The sequence below is a fragment of the Hypomesus nipponensis genome, chromosome 27, assembly GCF_054491055.1.
Source record: "Hypomesus nipponensis isolate SF chromosome 27, ASM5449105v1, whole genome shotgun sequence".
Classification (NCBI taxonomy): Eukaryota; Metazoa; Chordata; class Actinopteri; order Osmeriformes; family Osmeridae; genus Hypomesus; species Hypomesus nipponensis.
In genome coordinates, this window is record NC_140387.1 from 923153 (window position 1) to 942772 (window position 19620).

The window sequence follows — 19620 nt, forward strand, 5'->3', positions numbered from 1 at the left end:
CAGTAAGTCATTTCACTAAGCTGCTTGGGTAATAGGTTGTTTATATTGCCCAATGGGGTACTGTACTTCGTGTCGGTGTCTTCGCCTGATTGTTTATCTCAATACTGTAATCGTGGGGACCAGAGATACGTGTTTGGGAGGCATCTGAGACATTTTCCTGAAATGTACTCAAATTTATAAGTATCAAATTGAACGAAACTTACAATAAATGTATTGGAGGTCCAAAACAAATGACAATCGTTTATTTTAAAGTGCACATAGAAAACTAGAGCAAATTGAGGTGCCCTTTTTTAATAACAAATAAAACACGATATTCAAACTTTAATTTGTGCAGTATTCAAAAGGATGTAAAAAAAATAAAAAATAAAAGCTAACAGAAACGATAAACAACTGTAACTCCATAAAGACGGAAAGATTTTGTACCGACTGTCACTTTTTGGTGTCTGGACTGTTTGAGGAAGTCTGACTGGTCTTCATTGGAGAGAGTGCAGAGTAGGAGGCCGATCTGCTGCCACTGCAGTGGCAGTCTGGAGGGTCAGGGGTTGGACTGCTTGCGGCGGAGCGCCCGTCTGATGAAGGCTCTGTGGTCGTATTTGTTGGGAGGGAGCATTCGAGGGCCGTTGTACACGGTCAGGATGGTCATCTCATCTGCATAGTTCAAGTTCTGGAGGAGCTGGAAACAAACACACACACACAAACACACACACACAGATTATGGTACTGAGTCCTGAGAAAGCACACATGGTCACAGGTTTCTCATTCCCTCTCACACACTCCCTGTCTCACCTTTGGCGTGATGAAGAAGTACTGTGAGGTGGTTCCTCTGCATGCCGTCCGCACCACAATATCAAACACTCTCCTCTCGTTCACAGGATCCATACCCTAGAGAAGAACAATCATCATTTACCCTAGAGAAGAACAATCATCATTTACCCTAGAGAAGAACAATCATCATTTACCCTAGAGAAGAACAATCATCATTTACCCTGGAGGAGAACAATCATCATTTACCCTGGAGGAGAACAATCATCATTTACCCTGGAGGAGAACAATCATCATTTACCCTGGAGGAGAACAATCATCGTCATCATGTATCCAGCAGAACACTTTATCCTTTATTCAGCAGGAACGGGGGGGGGGATTTCAACCTTTCAACCTGCTCTAACCACTGAGCTATAGCCATGGTTCATCCTAGGGTATGGAGGATAGGATATTTATCTGTGGGTGGTGCCTGTGTGTGTGTGTGTGTGTGTGTGTGTGCTAAAGATACACGAGTGCCTTAAGGCAAACATGTAGATACCAGATCCACCCACAGTGTTGGGCACAGGGGGCAGGGGTGTGTGTGTGTGTTGCCTAGGGGAATACTGGGTATGAGAGTGTAGTTGGTATAATCCCTGGCATGACTAAGATGATGGTGTAATAGTAATATAATGTATTCATTTAGCTCTTTCAACTGAAGCAATGTTCACTGGAGGATCTGAACTAGCGACTTCTTGATCTGCAGCCAAATGATCTCCCAAAGAGCTGTACCCACCCCCTGTGTGTGTCCAGCTGGTTGATGTGTGTGTGTGTGTTCCTGGTTGATGTGTGTGTGTTCCCCACCTGGTTGATGTGCGTGTGTTCCCCACCTGGTTGATGTGTGTGTGTGTTCCTGGTTGATGTGTGTGTTCCCCACCTGGTTGATGTGTGTGTGTGTTCCTGGTTGATGTGCGTGTGTTCCCCACCTGGTTGATGTGTGTGTGTGTTCCTGGTTGATGTGCGTGTGTTCCCCACCTGGTTGATGTGTGTGTGTGTGTTCCTGGTTGATGTGCGTGTGTTCCCCACCTGGTTGATGTGTGTGTGTGTGTTCCTGGTTGATGTGTGTGTGTTCCCCACCTGGTTGATCTCGTCCACCACCCTGAAGGGGCAGCGGTTGAGCTCCTGCAGTGCCATGAGGTACAGCATGGTGGACACGCTGCGCTCCCCTCCACTCTGGTGGTGCGCTGTCAGCTCATGCAGCTGGGTGCTGCTGCGGAACTTCACCCTGATCCGGATCCCGTACTTATCATACTCCTCCTGCAGGGGGCGGTCACACAGCCGGGGATAGGAACAGTGTGTGTGGGGATGTACAGCGTGTGTGTGTGTGTAGCGTGTGTGTACAGCGTGTGTGTGTGTACCTCGTTCTCAGAGTGCAGGTCCACCTCCCCAGCACACTGCATGGAACGGAAGAAATCACTGAACCTGTCGTTGATCTGCTCCACCAGCTGCTTCAGAGGGTTCAGCCAGCGCTCCTTCGCCTGCACACACGCACGCACACGCACAATCAGAAAAATCTAAGTCAGCATGTATTCCATGTCAGCAAAAAAGCTAGACCCAGCACTGTCTAGTAGCAATGTTTCATTTGGGAGACACTTTTATCCAAAGGTATCTGCACCCAAGGTGCGTGTAACTCTGAGAGGGCTGTCTGTAGGTGTGTGTGTGTGTCTGTACCTCTGAGATGGTCTGTCTGTAGGTGTCCAGGGAGCTGCTTGTCTCGTTCAGCTCTGCCTCCAGAGTCCTGATCTCCTGCTCTCTCCTGTTGTACTCATCCACCACCTGGAGGTCAGGGGTCAGGGTCAGTGGACTGACACACACACACACACACACACACCCAGACAGACAGACACACACACCCAGACACACAGACACACACAGATAGACAGACTTACGTTCTCGCTGAGGCCAGTGAAGCAGTCTGCCCTGGAGCGCTCCTCGTTCAGCATGGCGTCGATTTCATCCAGGGTCTTGGGCAGCTGGCTGAAGGCCTGCAGCAACACAGCATGGACTCAGCGTTCATACCAGACAGGGGGGGGGGGGGGGGGGGGGGGGGGTAGATGATGGGGGGTAGATGAAGGGGGTCTGACCGTGTGAAGCTCTGGGGGAACCACGGTCTGACCAGGGTCCATGTTGCAGATCTCCCTGGCCCTCCTCATCAGAGCCTTGCATCGCTCCAACAGACGAGCCTTCCTCTGCTCCAACTGCCCACACGCTTGCTGCACACACACACACATAAATACCCGCACAGGCACGAGTGAGAGTGTCTAAGTGTGTGTGTGTGTGAGTCCTGACCTCCATGGCCCGCAGCTCTGCAGATCCCTCCCTGCAGTCGGTCTCCAGCTTGGTCTTCTCAGCCGTCAGGCCCACGGTCTCCAGGCACAGGTACACCTTCTCCTGGCTCAGCCTGGCCCGCGCCTGCACACAGCACCAACCAGGAAGTCAGTGGAGCGTCTCCAGCCAATCAGGACCATCACCCTGCCCTCTGACTTCTGACCCCCTCCGGCTTGCCCGGAGTCAACACACACAGGGCGAAACCACGGCGACAGGGACAGTGGACGACTGTTTGGACATCCACAGGACGGAGTTGGCAGTAAGGAAATGGGAAGTGTAAATTACAGCCACAGGAAGTGGGCAGTATGGAAACAGGAAGTAAAGAGTACAGAAAAGAAGAAGAAACAAAAAGAGAAGCATTGAAGCCAGACCTACCTTCATGTGGGTCATGAACTCTGTCACTATGGCAACCTTCTGTTTGTTGACGGCAGAGATCATGTCCCGAGTCTCCTGCTCAATCTTCTGGAGATCTACCCCCCCCTGCTCCATCTGCCTCAGACTACACACACACACACACACACACAGTTATACACACACAGTTATACACACAACATGATACTACACTTCTTCTGAACCCCCCCCCCCCCCCCACACACACACACACACACACACACACACACACACACACACACACCTGTCCTGCTTGGTGATGATCTTCTGCTCCAGCTGTCTCTTCTTGCCCTTCAGATCCGTCAGCTCCTTCTTCTGCACCCGCAGTTCGTTGTCACGGCGATCCAGCGTGTCCGCGCGCTTCTGCATGGCGCTCATCTGGGCGTCGATAGCCTGCATGCTGGACTGACAAACCTGAGGGTCAAAGGTCAACATACTATTATTAAATATCTATATAGAAAGATTCATATAAATATTTTGTGATCTGGGAGTGGGCGGGGCCTGTGGCAGGTGATTGACAGGTCACCTTGATCTGCTCCTCCAGCTTGCGTTTCTCCTCTGCGTCCACGGCGATGGTGAGGTACTGCGAGGGCCGCACGGCTGAGTTGCTGGTGCTGGTCTTGTTGGAGTACAGGGACTTCTTCACCGTGTATCTCTCCTCTGCCGTGTAAAGCATCTTAAGGTACGGCTCCTCGATCACCTGAGGAGGGGGGGGGCAGCGCCAGGCGTCAGACCAGAGCAGGTGCCCTGTCCTGCATCTTCTAGAGGTTTCCCTGCTCCAACACACCTGGTTCTAATGAGTGGTCGTTACCAGGCTTCTGCTGAGCTTCGTAACGACCCGGTCATTCAGGTGTGTTTGAGCAGGGAGAGATGCAGGCCAGGGGGTCCCTGAGGACCAAGGTTGACAGCCACTGTCCCTGAGGACCAAGGTTGACAGCCACTGTCCCTGAGGACCAAGGTTGACAGCCACTGTCCCTGAGGACCAAGGTTGACAGCCACTGTCCCTGAGGACCAAGGTTGACAGCCACTGTCCCTGAGGACCAAGGTTGACAGCCACTGTCCCTGAGGACCAAGGTTGACAGCCACTGTCCCTGAGGACCAAGGTTGACAGCCACTGTCCCTGAGGACCAAGGTTGACAGCCACTGTCCCTGAGGACCAAGGTTGACAGCCACTGTCCCTGAGGACCAAGGTTGACAGCCACTGTCCCTGAGGACCAAGGTTGACAGGAACTGTCCCTGAGGACCAAGGTTGACAGCCACTGTCCCTGAGGACCAAGGTTGACAGCCACTGTCCCTGAGGACCAAGGTTGACAGCCACTGTCCCTGAGGACCAAGGTTGACAGCCACTGTCCCTGAGGACCAAGGTTGACAGCCACTGCACTAGTGTGTAAGTGTTTATATGGGTGAGCCGTACCGTTTTGATCATGGCTTTGGTCTGTTCGGTTCCAACGGGAACGTCGTGCACCCGGTACTGGTTGACCAGGTAGCTCATCACCTCCTCTGGGGCATCGAACAGCTCGCGTAGGTACGAGAAGAACCCAAAGTGCCTGCAACACACACACACAATGGTAAAACAGTTCAAAGTGGGGTTAGTGGTTGTTCACGGTGCCAGATATGACACCACATGCTCACAGGTAGAGCCAGAAGGTTCCTCACCTCAGGGACAGGTAGAAAACATAGAACCTAGAGCTCCTCACCTCAGGGACTCGATGGGGCGTGAGGGCGGCCGAAACGCCGCAGACTGGTCCGGGGCGGCTACAGAGTTCACCCTCAGGTTCTGCTTGTCTCTCACCTGAGACACACCACAACAAAACACTGTCAACCTGTGAACCCATGACCTTTCACCCCTTCGCTGTGACATCACTTCCTCGAGACCAGCAAAGGGGCCTGTTTCAACTTTTTAGCTAATGTGTCACGTTTTCTTTACAGATGTTAACAGGGACATCTCCCCCCCCCCCGGTCACCCCCTGAACTTTGACTCCTCGGCCGTGACCTCACCTCCTCCATGAACCTCTCCATGTCGTCCTTCCTCTGGAAGACAAAAGCTCGCAGGTCGTTGAAGGAGATGTGGTTCTCAACATACTTGGCAAAGCGGTTGTCTCTTACGTTAATCTGGGGAACATAGGAAAGTTAGTCATCAGTAGTTAGTTAGCTGAGGCAGCTAGTTAGCGGTAGCAGTTAGCAGTTAGCGGTAGCAGGTAGCAGTTAGCGGTAGCAGTTAGCCATCCTCACCACCAGCATCATGGGCTCGTAGACGTTGCCGGTGAAGAGAGCCTTGTTCTCCCTCAGCCACTGGATGGCGGTGTGGGTGTCTCTGGACCTGCCCCGGAGCTTCTCCTCCTTCCTGTTCATCATGTCCTCCACGGTGCGCAGCTTGTTCGTCAACACTGGAGGGAGGCAGAGAGAGACGCATGTGTTTGTGTGTGTTCACGTCTCTGCCTAGTCTGCAAAGCAGCTATGAGTCCTAGCCTTGTCTGAGGTGCGTCACTGATAAATCTGGGTGTCTCAGAAGGACTCCCCCTGATAAGTGACCGTGTGTGTGTGTGTGTGAGACAGAGAGACAGACATACATAGAGAGAGAGCGAGAGAGAGAGAGACATAAGATAGAGGGAGAGAGGAAAGAGAGAGACACATTAGATGGAGGGAGAGAGAGAGGACAGAGAGATATAAGATAGAGGGATATAGAGGAGAGAGAGAGGGAAAGAGAGAGAGACATAAGATGGAGGGAGAGAAAGGAGAGAGAGAGAGAGAGGGAAAGAGAGAGAGACAGCTGGTCCATGCAGGTTCCTCACATCTATACTCTCCGTTCAGGCTGTCCTTCTCCCTGCGCAGGTCGGCCTTCTCTCCCTCCATCTTGGCCCTCTCCTCCTGGATCCTCCTCAGCTCTGCGTTCACCTCCTCCAGCCGGGGCCCCACGTCCGGCTGCTCCCCCGCGCTCGCCAGCTCCTCCTTCAGGCCCTCGATCATGCGCCGCGTGTTGTTGATGCGCTTCTGCCTGTCTGCCTCCACTGTCTGCTTCAGGCTCAGGGCCTGTTTGATATCTTCTATCTGCAGAGAGAGACAGCACGTTATATTCTGTTCAGGGCCTGTTTGATATCTTCTATCTGCAGAGGCAGCACATTACAGTACACTGTATTCATGTGGCCGTCATCCAAAGCCATGCAGAAATAGCGCATGTAGAAGATGATGAAACCCTGTGAAACAGCTTCTGGTTCTGACCTCCTTGTGCTTCAAGTCCAGCTGATCCTGCTTGGCCTTACACTTCTGAGACGCGTCTCTGATGCCGGCGGTCTGGAGAACAACAACAACAACAACAACAACAAAGTCATCATCATCACCTCACACTCCTCAGATCATGTACAGTATGTTACCTTCATATAAACACTATGCACACGTCCAGGTGTAGATGCCCCCCCTTCCCCCGTCGGGCCCCTCCCATTGGGGACCCTTTCAGCCCCCCTGCCCCTCTCACCTTCTCCTTCATCTGGTTCTCGATGGGTTTGAGCCGGCCGTCGATGTTCTGGACCTTCCTCAGCATGGGAGCCTGCAGCTCCTTCAGGCTCCGCAGCTTCTGCTTGGCATCCTCGCGCTCCTTCTTCACCCCCTCCAGCTCTGTACGCAGCTCCTCGTACTCCTGCAGGGGGGGAGGCGTGGTTACAGGGGAGTACCCCACCTCCTGGTGGAGTACCCCCACGCCCTGTATATGCTAACGTCTACATCTACCCTATGGAACACCCCATACTGAAAGAACACAATATCGTTGTTGTTGTGGTGCTGCTCCACTGTGAGAACCCACCACCCAAGGTTCTACAATGAGAACCCACCACCCAAGGTTCTACAATGAGAACCCACCACCCAAGGTTCTACAATGAGAACCCACGACCCAAGGTTCCACACTGAGAACCCACCACCCAAGGTTCTACAATGAGAACCCACGACCCAAGGTTCCACAGAGGGAACCCACCACCCAAGGTTCCACAGTGAGAACCCACCACCCAAGGCTTCTTCCTCTCCAGCATCTTGATCATGTCCAGGTGCCTCTTCTTCTCGTAGAAGCGTTCCACGTCGTGTTTGTTCCTCTCGTTCCTCTGGCGGGCTTTCTCCAGGAAGCTGGTCTTCTCCTTCACCACGTTCTGACACCAAAACAACAAGGTCAAACTCCCACCAAACAGCGTGTCTCACCTTATACTTCAAATAACTGGGAAAACTAGACTGGACTACAAGACTATTCATCAACATAGTATGTCGATAAATTATCTTTTCATTACTTTTATAGTAATGTGCGTCACTCTACTGTGCCTCACTCTACTGTGCCTCACTCTACTGTGCCTCACTCTACTGTGCCTCACTCTACTGTGCCTCACTCTACTGTGCCTCACTCTACTGTGCCTCACTCTACTGTGCCTCACTCTACTGTGCTCACCTCCATCTCTCTCTCCCGGGTGCGGAAAGACTTGAGTTTACAGTGGAACTCATACATCTCCGGCGGGCCCACAGACTTCTCTGTGGCCTCCAGCAGCTCGATGTTGCTCATCTTAGCAAACTCCCCGACCTTCTCCTGCTCATCCAGGGACAGAGACAGAGTCACACGGGCGGTGACGCCACAACCAGAGCAGAAAATACTTCACATGCGTCCGCAGACCTGACAGACCAGCCCCTGAACCAACCTAAACCCTGAGGAGAGACCAGAGGACTGACCTGAGGCAGGAACTGGCAGAGGTTTCCCACTTGAATGTGTAGCGCCTTCACCTCCTCCTCCACGGCCTTCTGGCTCGAGTGCTTCCCATGCAGCATCCACACAGACTGGTTGTTCTCCACGAAGATATCCCTCTGGATCAGCAGGTTCCCTCCCTCCTTGTACCTGGGCACAGGTGGGGCACAGGTGACGCTCAGGTGAATGAGGATGGGACAACGGACGAGGACTGTGCGCCGTTTATTATTAAGAAATATTTTCAATCATTTTTAAAAATAAGGTATTTCATGACGATATTCTGAGTTTCCCAAAGGAGCTAAGAGACGTACAGCTCAATCTGGATGGATCCTTTAGTGCAGCCTCGCTTCACATACAGCCCAACCTGCCAACACATTAACAGACAGCTTAGTACAGCAACACATTAACAGACAGCTTAGTACAGCAACAAAGTAATAGACAGCTTAGTACAGCAACACATTAACAGACAGCTTAGTACAGCAACACATTAACAGACAGCTTAGTACAGCAACACAGTAATAGACAGCTTAGTACAGCAACACATTAACAGACAGCTTAGTAAAGCAACACATTAACAGACAGCTTAGTACAGCAACACAGTAACAGACAGCTTAGTACAGCAACACATTAACAGACAGCCTAGTAGAGCAACACAGTAACAGACAGCTTAGTACAGCAACACAGTAACAGACAGCTTAGTACAGACACACAGTAACAGACAGCTTAGTACAGCAACACAGAATGTGTGGCAACTGTACCGTTTACACAGACAGGAAATACATTACATCAGGAAATACATTACATCAGAACAGTGTTTACATGTATAACAATCTATTCAACTATTTATTATAATACATGTATAATATAAAAAAGATTTGATAAATAATAGGACAAACACCACTTGCGTTGTAAAGAGGTAGTCTTATTCCTATATGACACAGTAAGTATCAAAGGTTTCAGAGATCAGAGAGGGTGTGTAACCTTGTCTCCTCTGCCCAGAATGGCCGTCTTGCCCGCTAGGCCCAGACATATGGCACACACGATGCTGGACTTGCCCGTTCCGTTAGCACCCACAATCATGTTTAGGTTTGGTCCAGGATACACAACCGTATGATCGTAGGTGCTGGGAGAGAGAGAAGGTGAGTGACAGTGTGTGAGAGAGTGTGTGTATCTTGCTAAAGGCTAAGCAACGCAGAACACAGAACATTTGAACCCGAGACTGGAGTGACAGGATTTATTCATTTATTAACAGTTTCAAATTGGGAATTGAATCGTCTGATCCACACTTTGGAGCAGAGGGTGGCGGTAAAGCACCAATAAACTGGATGCTACCGGTAGTCAAAAAGAAAATGAACGCAAGTCTTAAATCTGTCAAAGCTAACATGCTTAGCTACATAGGTAGGCTAGCTGTGACTACATTATACTACATTAGTGACTAGTTATCTAGAATATATTAAGTTCCAACGACTTCGAAGGTGTAACACAAAGTTGTGTCGTAACTAATGACAACGTTTTTAGCTAATAAGCCACAGTTGTAATAAACTCTAGCTACACCAGAGAACTTGCTGGAATATTCGAAGAAGTAGCTATAATTTTAGTAAAAACATGCTTGCCCATCTGATTGGGATAGCTAGCTAGCTAGCCTAGTGCTAGCTACTTGATCAGCGGGTTCTAACAGGTTGACCCGTACTTACAGGAAGTTCTCCATGGTGATGCGCAGAATAGACCCCTCCACGAAGTTCTCAGCAGATCCATCCCTGGGCACGTGCGCCTCGTGAGTACCCGAAGAAAGAGCAACCCCGGCGTTATCTGAAGCGTGTGCTTTTAGATGACTTATTCGTTTTCGTTTGCCCGCAGCAGCCATGCTAGCTGTCTTGGACGAGGGTTTTGTTGTGATAAAACGCAGTCAGTATTGTATCCTGCTGTTCCCGCCGAAGCCAAGAGGGTGAAAGGCTTGTCGATTGGGGATTGGATGATGGATGTCACGTGTGATTTGACATGTACACAAACCGCAGAACAAGTGCGTAATTCTGAAAGTGCCAAAAGTAGGCTACCGTGTATGGAGGACCAAACCTGCCAAAATTAAAAAATAAATGAATAAATACATGTTTTTTTAATATATATATATTTAAAAAAATGTACAAATACATTTATTTATACATTTATTTATTTATTATTTTTTCTTTTTTGGGGGCAGGTTTGGTCCTCAGTAACCCTGAAGAGCAGAGTCACTGAGTTATTCAACCTGACAGTTAATCTGTTAAAACTAGTTCAGAGTCTAGAGAATCATCTGTTCAAAAGGGCAGGCTCAAAACATATACATTTAATTTGTCAAACAAAGAATGTACTTAATTTCGGTATTGTTCTTATAATATCCTTAACTCGTTGATTGAAACAAGAGCAATGGAAATAGCACAAACTTGAAGCTGATGTGAACAAACATTTTAATTTCAGCATTAATCTAATGCACATGTAAAAATAAGACAATTCAACATGTCCTCTTTTGCTACATAGATAAGTGACTTTCTCTACCAGTTTGTCTACTAAAAACAAGAGGGTGATATGTATTAGATTGGATTTGTACAGTAATAATAAAATGATTTAAAAGTGTACATTTTATAGTCATGTTTCAGTTTGTCATGTGGGAAAGAATTATGTGAAATCATTCACAGCCCCCCAAAAAGAAGTTATCGTCATGTAATTTTGTTGTTATTTTAAACAGTCGGTGCATCCTATCCAGTCTCCTCCTCTCTGGCTCTACTCAATATCGTTTGAGTTTGATGGAACATGTCCTGTTTGGATTTCAATTTCTGTGGAAGAAAGACAGAACAATATTGTGAGTTCCCCAAAATAGTTCCCAGAATATTCCACAGAAAACTCTGACAACACGAAGCAGTTCTGCGTATCCACAAAGAGCGATGCTGTGTGCTTCAGACAGAGCTGCTGTACAATACGCAGCCAGATACCTGGGCATGGTCCACTCTGAAACACGACATCATCGATGGCGATATCACTCCTCACAGAGGGTCCTCTGGTGGCCTCAAACACAATCTGGAGAGGGAGGGAGGGAGGGAGGGAGGGAGGGAGGGAGGGAGGGAGGGAGGGAGGGAGGGAGGGAGGGAGGGAGGGAGGGAGGGAGGGAGGGAGGGAGGGAGGGAGGGAGGGAGGGAGGGAGGGAGGGAGGGAGGGAGGGAGGGAGGGAGGGAGGGAGGGAGGGAGGGAGGGAGGGAAAAATCCAAACAAATGCAACAGATTCTTCTCTAAGCTGTTCAGCGATGTACCGTATGTTTGGAAGTCATCTGAGGGTTTACGGATTATATATATATATATTTATATTATTTTGTTTATTTAGTATTTGCATGTCTACCTGGTGCTGATGGTCACACTGGTACTCCACGGTGGCTCTCAGCCAGGTGATGCTCTGCTCTCCTCCGCGTTTCCACAGCAACGTCTCGTCTCCATCCCGGCTGAGCAGCACTCGGAGCTGGCCCGTGCCCGAGCCGTACATGTGGAGGTAGAACCGCAGACACTGAGGACCCCTGGCCCCCCGCAGAGAGCTGGACAGCAGCCGTGCATTCTGACCAGGCATCATGGGGGACGCCTCGATGTGCATGTAGTACCCTGAGAGAGTCAGTTAGCAGAGTCGAGTGAATCGTCTGTTCACATGGGTTCAGATTGGAATGAATCGTCTGTTCACACAAATTCAGATTTGAGTGAATTCTCTGTTCAAACTGGTTCAGAGTAACACTGAATCATCTGTTGAGTAAGTGGTTCATGACATGTCGACTAGAGTTAAGAATCACAAGAGTAGGAATAAAATATGTAACGTGTCCCTTTAGCAGACAGGGGGATATTTGATCCTCTTGATCTACAGGCCAATGCTCTAACCACTAACCTAGCAGTGCTGGGTTACGTACCCAGCCCGGTGGTGTGATCTCCCCTGGGGCCCGTGTAGGAGGTGGGGGTGGGTCCCCTGGTCCTCACCCAGTCCCCCGCGTCGCCCGCCCGGTCCTGGGTGTAGCCACAGACCCCAGCCTCGAAGTCACAGTGCCCCGGAACAGACAGCACAGCTCCTGGGACTGAAATCACAGCACCGTCACATGGGACGGTTTATTCAACTAGCAGATCCTTTATCTGAAGCAACGTAAAAGTAGTGCATGTAGGAAGCACAGCAAGAGATTGAGTTCCAGAGTTGTAACTGTATTTCGGTGGCAAGAGTCAACGAACTGTAAAACAAATGCGTATTATGTTTTACAGACTGGGGGGGGACTCAAACTCCCAGAATTCCCTGGTCTTCTTGTAGTTCCCTGCTCACCTGCAGTGAGATCACAGTCCCCCAGGGAGACGCTGATGTCATCCAGAGCTGCGGTTCCACAGTCCCAGAAACTCCTGCACGTGCTCACGAACATCACCTGGAAGGATGACATCATCACAAATTTAACACACACACACACACAGAGCCACACATTCAAAGTGGACACATGCACACATGAAACCAATTAAAGATTGAGTTTTGTTCAACATGATGTTTAAATATGTCCCGATGACTTGAGCCCAGAAACATTTCTCACACTGTAAAACAATCCGTTATCTCAATACCTCACATCCCAAAAGCCCTGTGAAGAAAATCACTGACTGGCGTAGTTATGGGCTGGGTTTATGTGAAACACATGAAAACGTGTCATCTACCAGCTGTCTGTTTTCAGATCTGGAGCGAGACCAAAGGAAAGCTCCATAGAGGACAGAAGAGAGGCCTGTCTGAGATAAGGACTGGCTCACACCTGATCTGAAACCTTCAAAGGAACCCAAGGCAGGAAAAGATATATATGGATTTTGACTTGATAAGGCTGACAGTGTATTACATTAATTATCTTTATAGTTATTTTTTTCTTTCTTTCTCTGTTAACTGTCTGCTATAGAATACATTTACCTTTCTCTTTCTTTCATATTCTGTCTTTAATTTTCTTCCCTTCCCCTCTGAGACCAGCCTGTACTCCAGTATAAACCACCATGAAACGAGAAGCCAAACTCTGCTTCACCTTGGCGGGCTGTGCGATCTGGAAGGTGACGTCAGAAGCTACCCAGATGCCCCTGGACCTCTCCCCCTGGGTCCATATCCTGTCCAGGGAGGCGCTGGCCTGGTCCTGCAGGTACACCTCCAGAGCCTGGTCCGTCTGGTTGAAGCCCCTCAGAGAGTGGTAGAACTTCAGGCAGTATTTCATGTTGCCGGGCAGAACAGGGCCGAACAGGCGGCTGACGTAGCCGGTGCGCGCGCCGAGGCGGGAGTGAGCCAGGAGGAAAGATCCTGCGGAGAGAAAGATGTGTTATTGCCTTGACAACGCTGCTTCCCTGACACCCAGGCCCCTGCCATGGAATGTTCTGGGTTCCATCTGGTCATCTGAGTTCTTGTGAAAACTCCAATTTCACTCTCAAACACTTGTGGGGTTTCTTATATATCCTGACACAACATTTTAGATCATGAGTAGTTCATCATTAATGTATGTGCAGTTAAACTTTAATTCATGTGTAGTTTAATTTCAGTTGATGTGTAGTTCAATTTTAGTTAAATCTCGGTTGCTGCTTGTCCTGTTGCTCTCACCAGCCCCAGTGGTGTGATCCCCGGCTCTGTAAACGTTGGGCCTGACAGACACCCTCTTCCAGGGGGAGCTGTCGGTGTGCTGGTCCTGGCTGTAGCGACAGAAGCCACGCTCAAAGTCACAGTTAGCCACGGCCGGATCAAACGTGGGCTCTGGGAGACACACATGGGAGGAGTCAAGACACACATGGGAGGAGTCAAGACACACATGGGAGGAGTCAGGACACACATGGGAGGAGTCAGGACACACATGGGAGGAGTCAGGACACACATGGGAGGAGTCAGGACACACATGGGAGGAGTCAGGACACACATGGGAGGAGTCAGGACACACATGGGAGGAGTCAGGACACACATGGGAGGAGTCAGGACACACATGGGAGGAGTCAGGACACACATGGGAGGAGTCAGGACACACATGGGAGGAGTCAGGACACACATGGGAGGAGTCAAGTCACAACAGCACAGACGACTGAACCAGCTCCACTTCCTCGCGTCTCGGACTGACAAGTGAAGTGAACTAAGCTATTCGATGGTGATGGGATGACATCTTTACGACCGCAGGTCGGTACGAGACATTTACTGCAGCGCAGCGGAGAGGCCTTCCAGCCAGCACACCTGTCTCCGCGCTGCAGAAGTCTGGGGAGAAGGAGATGTCGTCCAGGGCAACATGGCCTCCCCTGGGGCTGTTGAACGTCACTTCAAACACCACCTGGGCAGGTGTGCACACACACACACACACACACATTAAAACACACAAACACTCCTGGTCTGCAGTGAACTGAGATACACCTGAAGCTGTCGGCCTCCCAGCCAGACTGACCCCACTGACCTGCAGGGGGTAGGGAGCCTTCAGGTCCACCTGGACAGGTATCCACTCCCAGGTGCCTGCGCTCCAGCTGGTCTCGTCTGCGTCGGCTCTCCACAGGTCCTGGTACTGACCCGACTGGTCCCGGGTGTAGACAGAGAACAGGTTTCCCCTCTCCTCCCCTCGCTGGTACTGGAAGCTCAGGCAGCCGGACATGGGCACCGTCGTCATGGGAGACGACAGCTTGGCGACCTCCTTGAAGGTTTTGGCGTAGACAGAGTCCACGTACATGTAGTGGCCTGCAGGGGGCAGCAGAGAGCATCAACGACATTTGTTTTACACAAGTGAATTAATACAGGTTCCGTAACACTAGGCACCTCTGAAACATGATTTTCTGCTGCACTGTCAACTGTCTTTGCTGCATTCCTAGCGTTAACCGCTGTGCAGCTAGCCGCTAGCTTAGCGCCGCACCTGTTCCATTGTTGTGGGTGTGGTCATCCGGCAGCGTGCTGGCAGGGTCCCTGGCCACACCCCCTCCCACATACCAGTTGACATTGGTGTTCCACTGGTTGCCATAGCCACACAGATGGGAGTCTTCGTAGTCGCATTCTGGAGAGAATACACACATTAACCTATTCCTAATATAATATTTTAATACCATAACTAACATTTCGTAACAGTGACATTACAAGCGTATACCCTACTGCTCCACAACAAGGTGGCAGATATGTGTCTGTGCTTAAATGTTTCTGCTAGATAATTTATTTAGAAAAAAAGTAGTTTACATGTCAAAGTGAAGTATTTTCCGCTGCAAATACCACAATGACACATTTGAGAATTACGTTTCTGTGCCAATGTGCCTGTCTACAAATGTATTTATTAATATCAAAAAGTCAAGTCATTCGCGGGTGAAATCCCAGGTAGCGTTAACGCTGGAGTGACGTCACTGACCGAGACAGTAGCCGGGGATGATGCGTATCTCGAACACGGCCACGCTGCTGTCAGGGGCATCCCCAGCCCAGCCCTCCAACACCACCTGGTCACAAACACATGCTCCACTCAGACTCAGAGAGCAGGGCGGCAAGACAGAGGAACAGACTCAGAGAGCAGGGCAGCAAGACAGAGGAACAACATTAGACACTTAAATGTGCAATAGAAGAAAAAAAAAAGATTTGGAGAGTTGTTCAGAAACACAGACAGCTCAGTGCCAGTGGAACGTCAATTTATAATTTTGGACCAGCCTGCTACTTTCAGGCCAATAATGTGCCAGGTATCGTATTCCAGCCAATTGCCTTATGTGAAGCAAGCCTTTCTCCTTGGCTTATGTTGTGAATACTGTCAAAGTCAAGCTGGAGGAAGCAGGGAAGTTCTGGTGTTTGAATTGATTTAATAATGTTACTCACTGCAGCTTTGACTGCAGGGTCAAAGGTTAACTGCTGGGTGGAGCTAATGGAGACCACATGAGAGCACCAAGATATACACAGAACATCATGTGTATGTTCATTCAGCAGACGCTCAGAGGGGATTTGAACCTGCAACCTCTAGATCTGCAGTTAAATGCTGAACTATACCTATCCCTGTTCATTGCAGCTGGTGAGTAAAATTGAGGATGAAGGATTATTATGAAGGGTCTCTGAGCTATGGTTTGTTATGTGTTTCTGGTGGATTTCTGGACTGATTCATGTTTGGGTTTGGGGGGCTGAGATTGAACAGACATGGTTCAGTCCACCTAGGTCATGACCTTGTGTTTAAACAGAACCAAGTTATAATGTTACGTTTGTAATTCCCATGGTTTGAAAAGGGCAGTTTTTAATTGAAGCACAAACACATGCACACACACACCAGACACACACACACACAGACACACACACCAGACGCACATACACACACGCACACACGACTGCACACATGCACACACACATACGCACAGACACACACACACCAGTTGGGTTTTGTGTATGTTTCAGACAGGAAACCTTCCAAGTGACTGTGCTGTTTAGGTCTGGGTCCAGCTCCGTGGTGGCCCTGCCCCCCACCAATGACCCCCTTCCCTGGTGACCCCCCCTTCCCCTCAGAAGGAGCTGCTTACCCTCCAGTCCTCGGTGGTGTTGTGGAGGTCCATGCTGGCGATGACCCAGCTGTCAGAGGGGGTGTGGGAGCTCCAGAGCGGCCGGTCGAAGCTCTGTCCCTCCAGCCTCTGCTGCACCTGCAGGGACCCCGACCCAGAGACCTGGTACACCAGCCTCAGGCAGCTCCACACCTCCAGATCCATCACCGGACTGAGCAGAACCGCCCTGCTGCCTGTGCCCTCCCTCCTGCCCACCTCTCCTCCTCTCTTCTCCTCTTCTCCTCTCCTCCCAGCGCTCTCTCTGCTGCCCTCCTCTCCTCCCCTCACTTCCTTACCCTGCTGCTGGACAGAGTCCACCGTGATGAAGTTACCTAGAGAGAAAGAGAGAGAGGGTGAGTGAGAGAGAGAGACAGAGAAGGGAGGGAGGGAGGGAGGGAGGGAGGGAGGGAGGGAGGGAGGGAGGGAGGGAGGGAGGGAGGGAGGGAGGGAGGGAGGGAGGGAGGGAGGGAGGGAGGGAGGGAGGGAGGGAGGGAGGGAGGGAGGGAGGGAGGGAGGGAGGGAGGGAGGGAGGGAGGGAGGGAGGGAGGGAGGGAAAAGGAGTGAAAAACAAGAGAGAGAGATTCCATCTCGTTGCCAGCATTCACAGTAAACCTTTCTCTTCAGCAGAGCCACTGTGAGTTTCCAGAGACAAGACTTGGAGCGGAGAGACCTTAAGTACTTTAACCTTTCAAAGGAAGCCTGGAGCGACGGTGGCAAGGATGGAGGAGAAGAGGAACCAGATGGAGGGAGTCTGGAGGAAGGAGGGGAGACAGGCTCCCAGACTAACACAGCAGGATCCACACTCTGACTGCTCAGCAAACCACACTTTACATTAACATCATAGGGTATAGCTCAGTGGTTAGAGCACTTGACTAGAAGAAGTCGCAGGTTCAAATCCTCTGTGTTGTACTTCGCTTTGTATAAAAGCATCTGCCAAGTCAATATACTGTCTTCCAGTATCTCCAACTTCTTCACATTTATATTAGTAACAGTAATATGGTCCCAGGAATTTCTCATTGTAGGTTAATCAGTGAACTTTGATCATTTGGCATGAGTCTTTATTCCTCTGGCTTCAGAATACACACGGTCATCGTCACAGTGTTCAGTACCAACGCTGAGAGGCGGGGAATGCCTAAATGTGTTAGTTCACTGTCTCCAGATGTATTCAGATGCAGGATACAATGTTGTCCAGATGTCTCTCTCTCCCCCTCTCTCTCCAATTCTCTCTCTCTCACTCTGTCACCATATCTATGTCTCTCGCTATCTCCCTCTCTCTCTCGCTCGCTCTCTCTCCATCTTTCACTCTGTCACTATCTGTCACTCTCCCACACACACTCCCATTCGCTCCACCTCTCTCTCAATCCCTCCTCCTCTAACTCCAGCACAACAACACTGAGAGGAACCACATCGACCAGTAACGAGCGCTACCAAGTCATCTGAACACATCTGACTCCCATGAGCAGCTCCACATGTTCACCCTGACGTGCTGCCCTGAGAGGGTATAAAGCCTGTGGGGCTTTATAAAGCCAGGAGGAGGGCAGTGTGTGGGGGAGGAGGGGGGTGAGGGGGGTGAGGAGGAGGAGGAGGGCAGTGTGAGGGGGAGGAGCGGGGTGAGGGGGGTGAGGAGGAGGAGGGCAGTGTGAGGGGGAGGAGGGGGGTGAGGGGGGTGAGGAGGAGGAGGGCAGTGTGAGGGGGAGGAGGGGGGTGAGGGGGGTGAGGAGGAGGAGGGCAGTGTGAGGGGGAGGAGGGGGGTGAGGGGGAGGAGGGGGACAGGCTGCCTGGCTTACCTTCGTGGTTGAGGGTCCAGCTCGTAAACAGAGGATCTGAAGTGTAGCCACAGGTGTCTGCCTCAAAGTTACAGGAGCCTGGCAACTGGGCCTGGACGGTAGCTGAGGGAGGGGAGAGGGGGAGAGAAGGAGAGAGGGGGGAGAGGGAGAGACAGACAGACAGAATGTGAAAGAGAGAGAGAATAAGGAACATATGAATCATACATGGGCACAATAACATCCTTTCATGCAAACACACTTTTACACACTCACTAGAATGTCCTCATACTCACCGACCACAGCCAGGAGGAGGAATGGAAGCATTCTGCTGCAAGTGGAGGAAAAAACTGTGACCAAAAGATGTAAGATCAAGAGAAAAATAATGGTTTGAACCAAGTCAGTAACCAGGTGTGTGTTTTTCCCTGCGTGTGTCTCTCTGTGCTGGTCTCTCTGAGTGTCTCTCCAGCTCACAGACTGGCAGAACACTGCAGAGTTTAAGATGGGCTGGCTCTGTCTGGACGGTGGAGGAGGGACCGAGAGAGAGAGGGAGGGAGAGAGAGGTCTGGCGATAATTCATACCAGATTCAAACAATTGCTGTCTATCAGCAACCCACACACAGATACCTGTGTCTCTGGTGCAGAAACTAGTGCCGTTACTCTCTGTCAGGTTTATAATGTGTGTTGGTAGTTTACATGACTGGGATTACTTTATATGGAAAACTGGCTCTTCAATCATGTACAGATAATTATGTTTACAGAGACTGACATTCTTACCAAAAACATGTGCACACACACAGCAGATTGACTAAAATGACAGTCTGCCAATGCCTAAGATCTGAAACAGAAAGAGCTGCGCTGTGTGTGTGTGTGTGTGTGTCAGATTCCAGGAATGACAGACAGATTTTGAGTGTCTTCCTTACTTTGAATGTACTATTTAATCACCTATTTTAGAGGTGAATAACTTCCAGATCTGGTGAGACGAAAGACACCTCAGACGGATCTATCAGTCATGAATCTGAATTCAACATGAATCAGAACTGAATCTGAATCTGAACAAGTACATGAATCTGAACATGAATCTGAACTGAACATGAATCTGAGCTCCATCCAACTGAG

General features: G+C 50.1%; 2 protein-coding genes and 1 long non-coding RNA gene across 3 annotated transcripts; 1 reads left to right on the forward strand and 2 right to left on the reverse strand.

Moving 5' to 3' along the window:
- Positions 1-213: 213 nt before the first annotated feature.
- smc5 (structural maintenance of chromosomes 5) lies at positions 214-10188 on the reverse strand. The gene is made up of 24 exons (XM_084693266.1): positions 9922-10188; positions 9209-9350; positions 8539-8591; positions 8215-8377; positions 7940-8074; positions 7509-7649; positions 6989-7150; positions 6736-6807; positions 6309-6564; positions 5749-5903; positions 5510-5628; positions 5214-5303; positions 4931-5063; positions 4043-4216; positions 3761-3930; positions 3502-3625; positions 3088-3210; positions 2883-3011; positions 2688-2783; positions 2470-2574; positions 2157-2276; positions 1876-2055; positions 787-882; positions 214-673 (listed from the first exon to the last, which is right to left on the reverse strand). Exons 1-24 carry the CDS (start codon positions 10089-10091, stop codon positions 536-538), a joined length of 3246 nt encoding a protein of 1081 aa, XP_084549392.1. The 5' UTR covers positions 10092-10188; the 3' UTR covers positions 214-535.
- On the forward strand, positions 8371-17667 carry LOC146220243 (uncharacterized). Its single transcript, XR_014750837.1, has 8 exons — positions 8371-9366; positions 9924-10001; positions 11673-11741; positions 12485-13037; positions 13215-14543; positions 16052-16224; positions 16599-17091; positions 17366-17667. It is a non-coding gene; the product is annotated as an uncharacterized LOC146220243 (long non-coding RNA).
- LOC146220244 (MAM domain-containing protein 2-like) lies at positions 10393-18972 on the reverse strand. The gene is made up of 14 exons (XM_084693267.1): positions 18798-18972; positions 18526-18627; positions 16721-17070; positions 15583-15667; positions 15103-15240; positions 14656-14930; positions 14442-14535; positions 13827-13976; positions 13267-13532; positions 12543-12639; positions 12145-12306; positions 11595-11848; positions 11194-11278; positions 10393-11037 (listed from the first exon to the last, which is right to left on the reverse strand). The coding sequence occupies exons 1-14, from the start codon at positions 18826-18828 to the stop codon at positions 10985-10987; spliced, it is 2142 nt and encodes a 713-aa protein (XP_084549393.1). The 5' UTR covers positions 18829-18972; the 3' UTR covers positions 10393-10984.
- Between the last annotated feature and the right edge of the window lie 648 nt (positions 18973-19620).

Bases quoted from the DNA above. Each gene is read 5' to 3' on its own strand.
- smc5 (XM_084693266.1), bottom strand. From the start codon at position 10,091: ATGGCTGCTGCGGGCAAACGAAAACGAATAAGTCATCTAAAAGCACAC. The intron at 6,808-6,988 runs GTGAGAGGGGCA...GTTGTTCTCCAG, and splicing joins AGAACCAGATGAAGGAGAAG to ACCGCCGGCATCAGAGACGC. The intron at 5,304-5,509 runs GTCACGGCCGAG...GTCTCAGGTGAG, and splicing joins AGGTTCATGGAGGAGGTGAG to AGACAAGCAGAACCTGAGGG.
- LOC146220244 (XM_084693267.1), bottom strand. From the start codon at position 18,828: ATGCTTCCATTCCTCCTCCTGGCTGTGGTCG. The intron at 18,628-18,797 runs GTGAGTATGAGG...CCCCTCCCTCAG, and splicing joins CCTCCTCCTGGCTGTGGTCG to CTACCGTCCAGGCCCAGTTG. The intron at 12,307-12,542 runs GTGAGCAGGGAA...CTGTGATTTCAG, and splicing joins GGACTGTGATCTCACTGCAG to TCCCAGGAGCTGTGCTGTCT.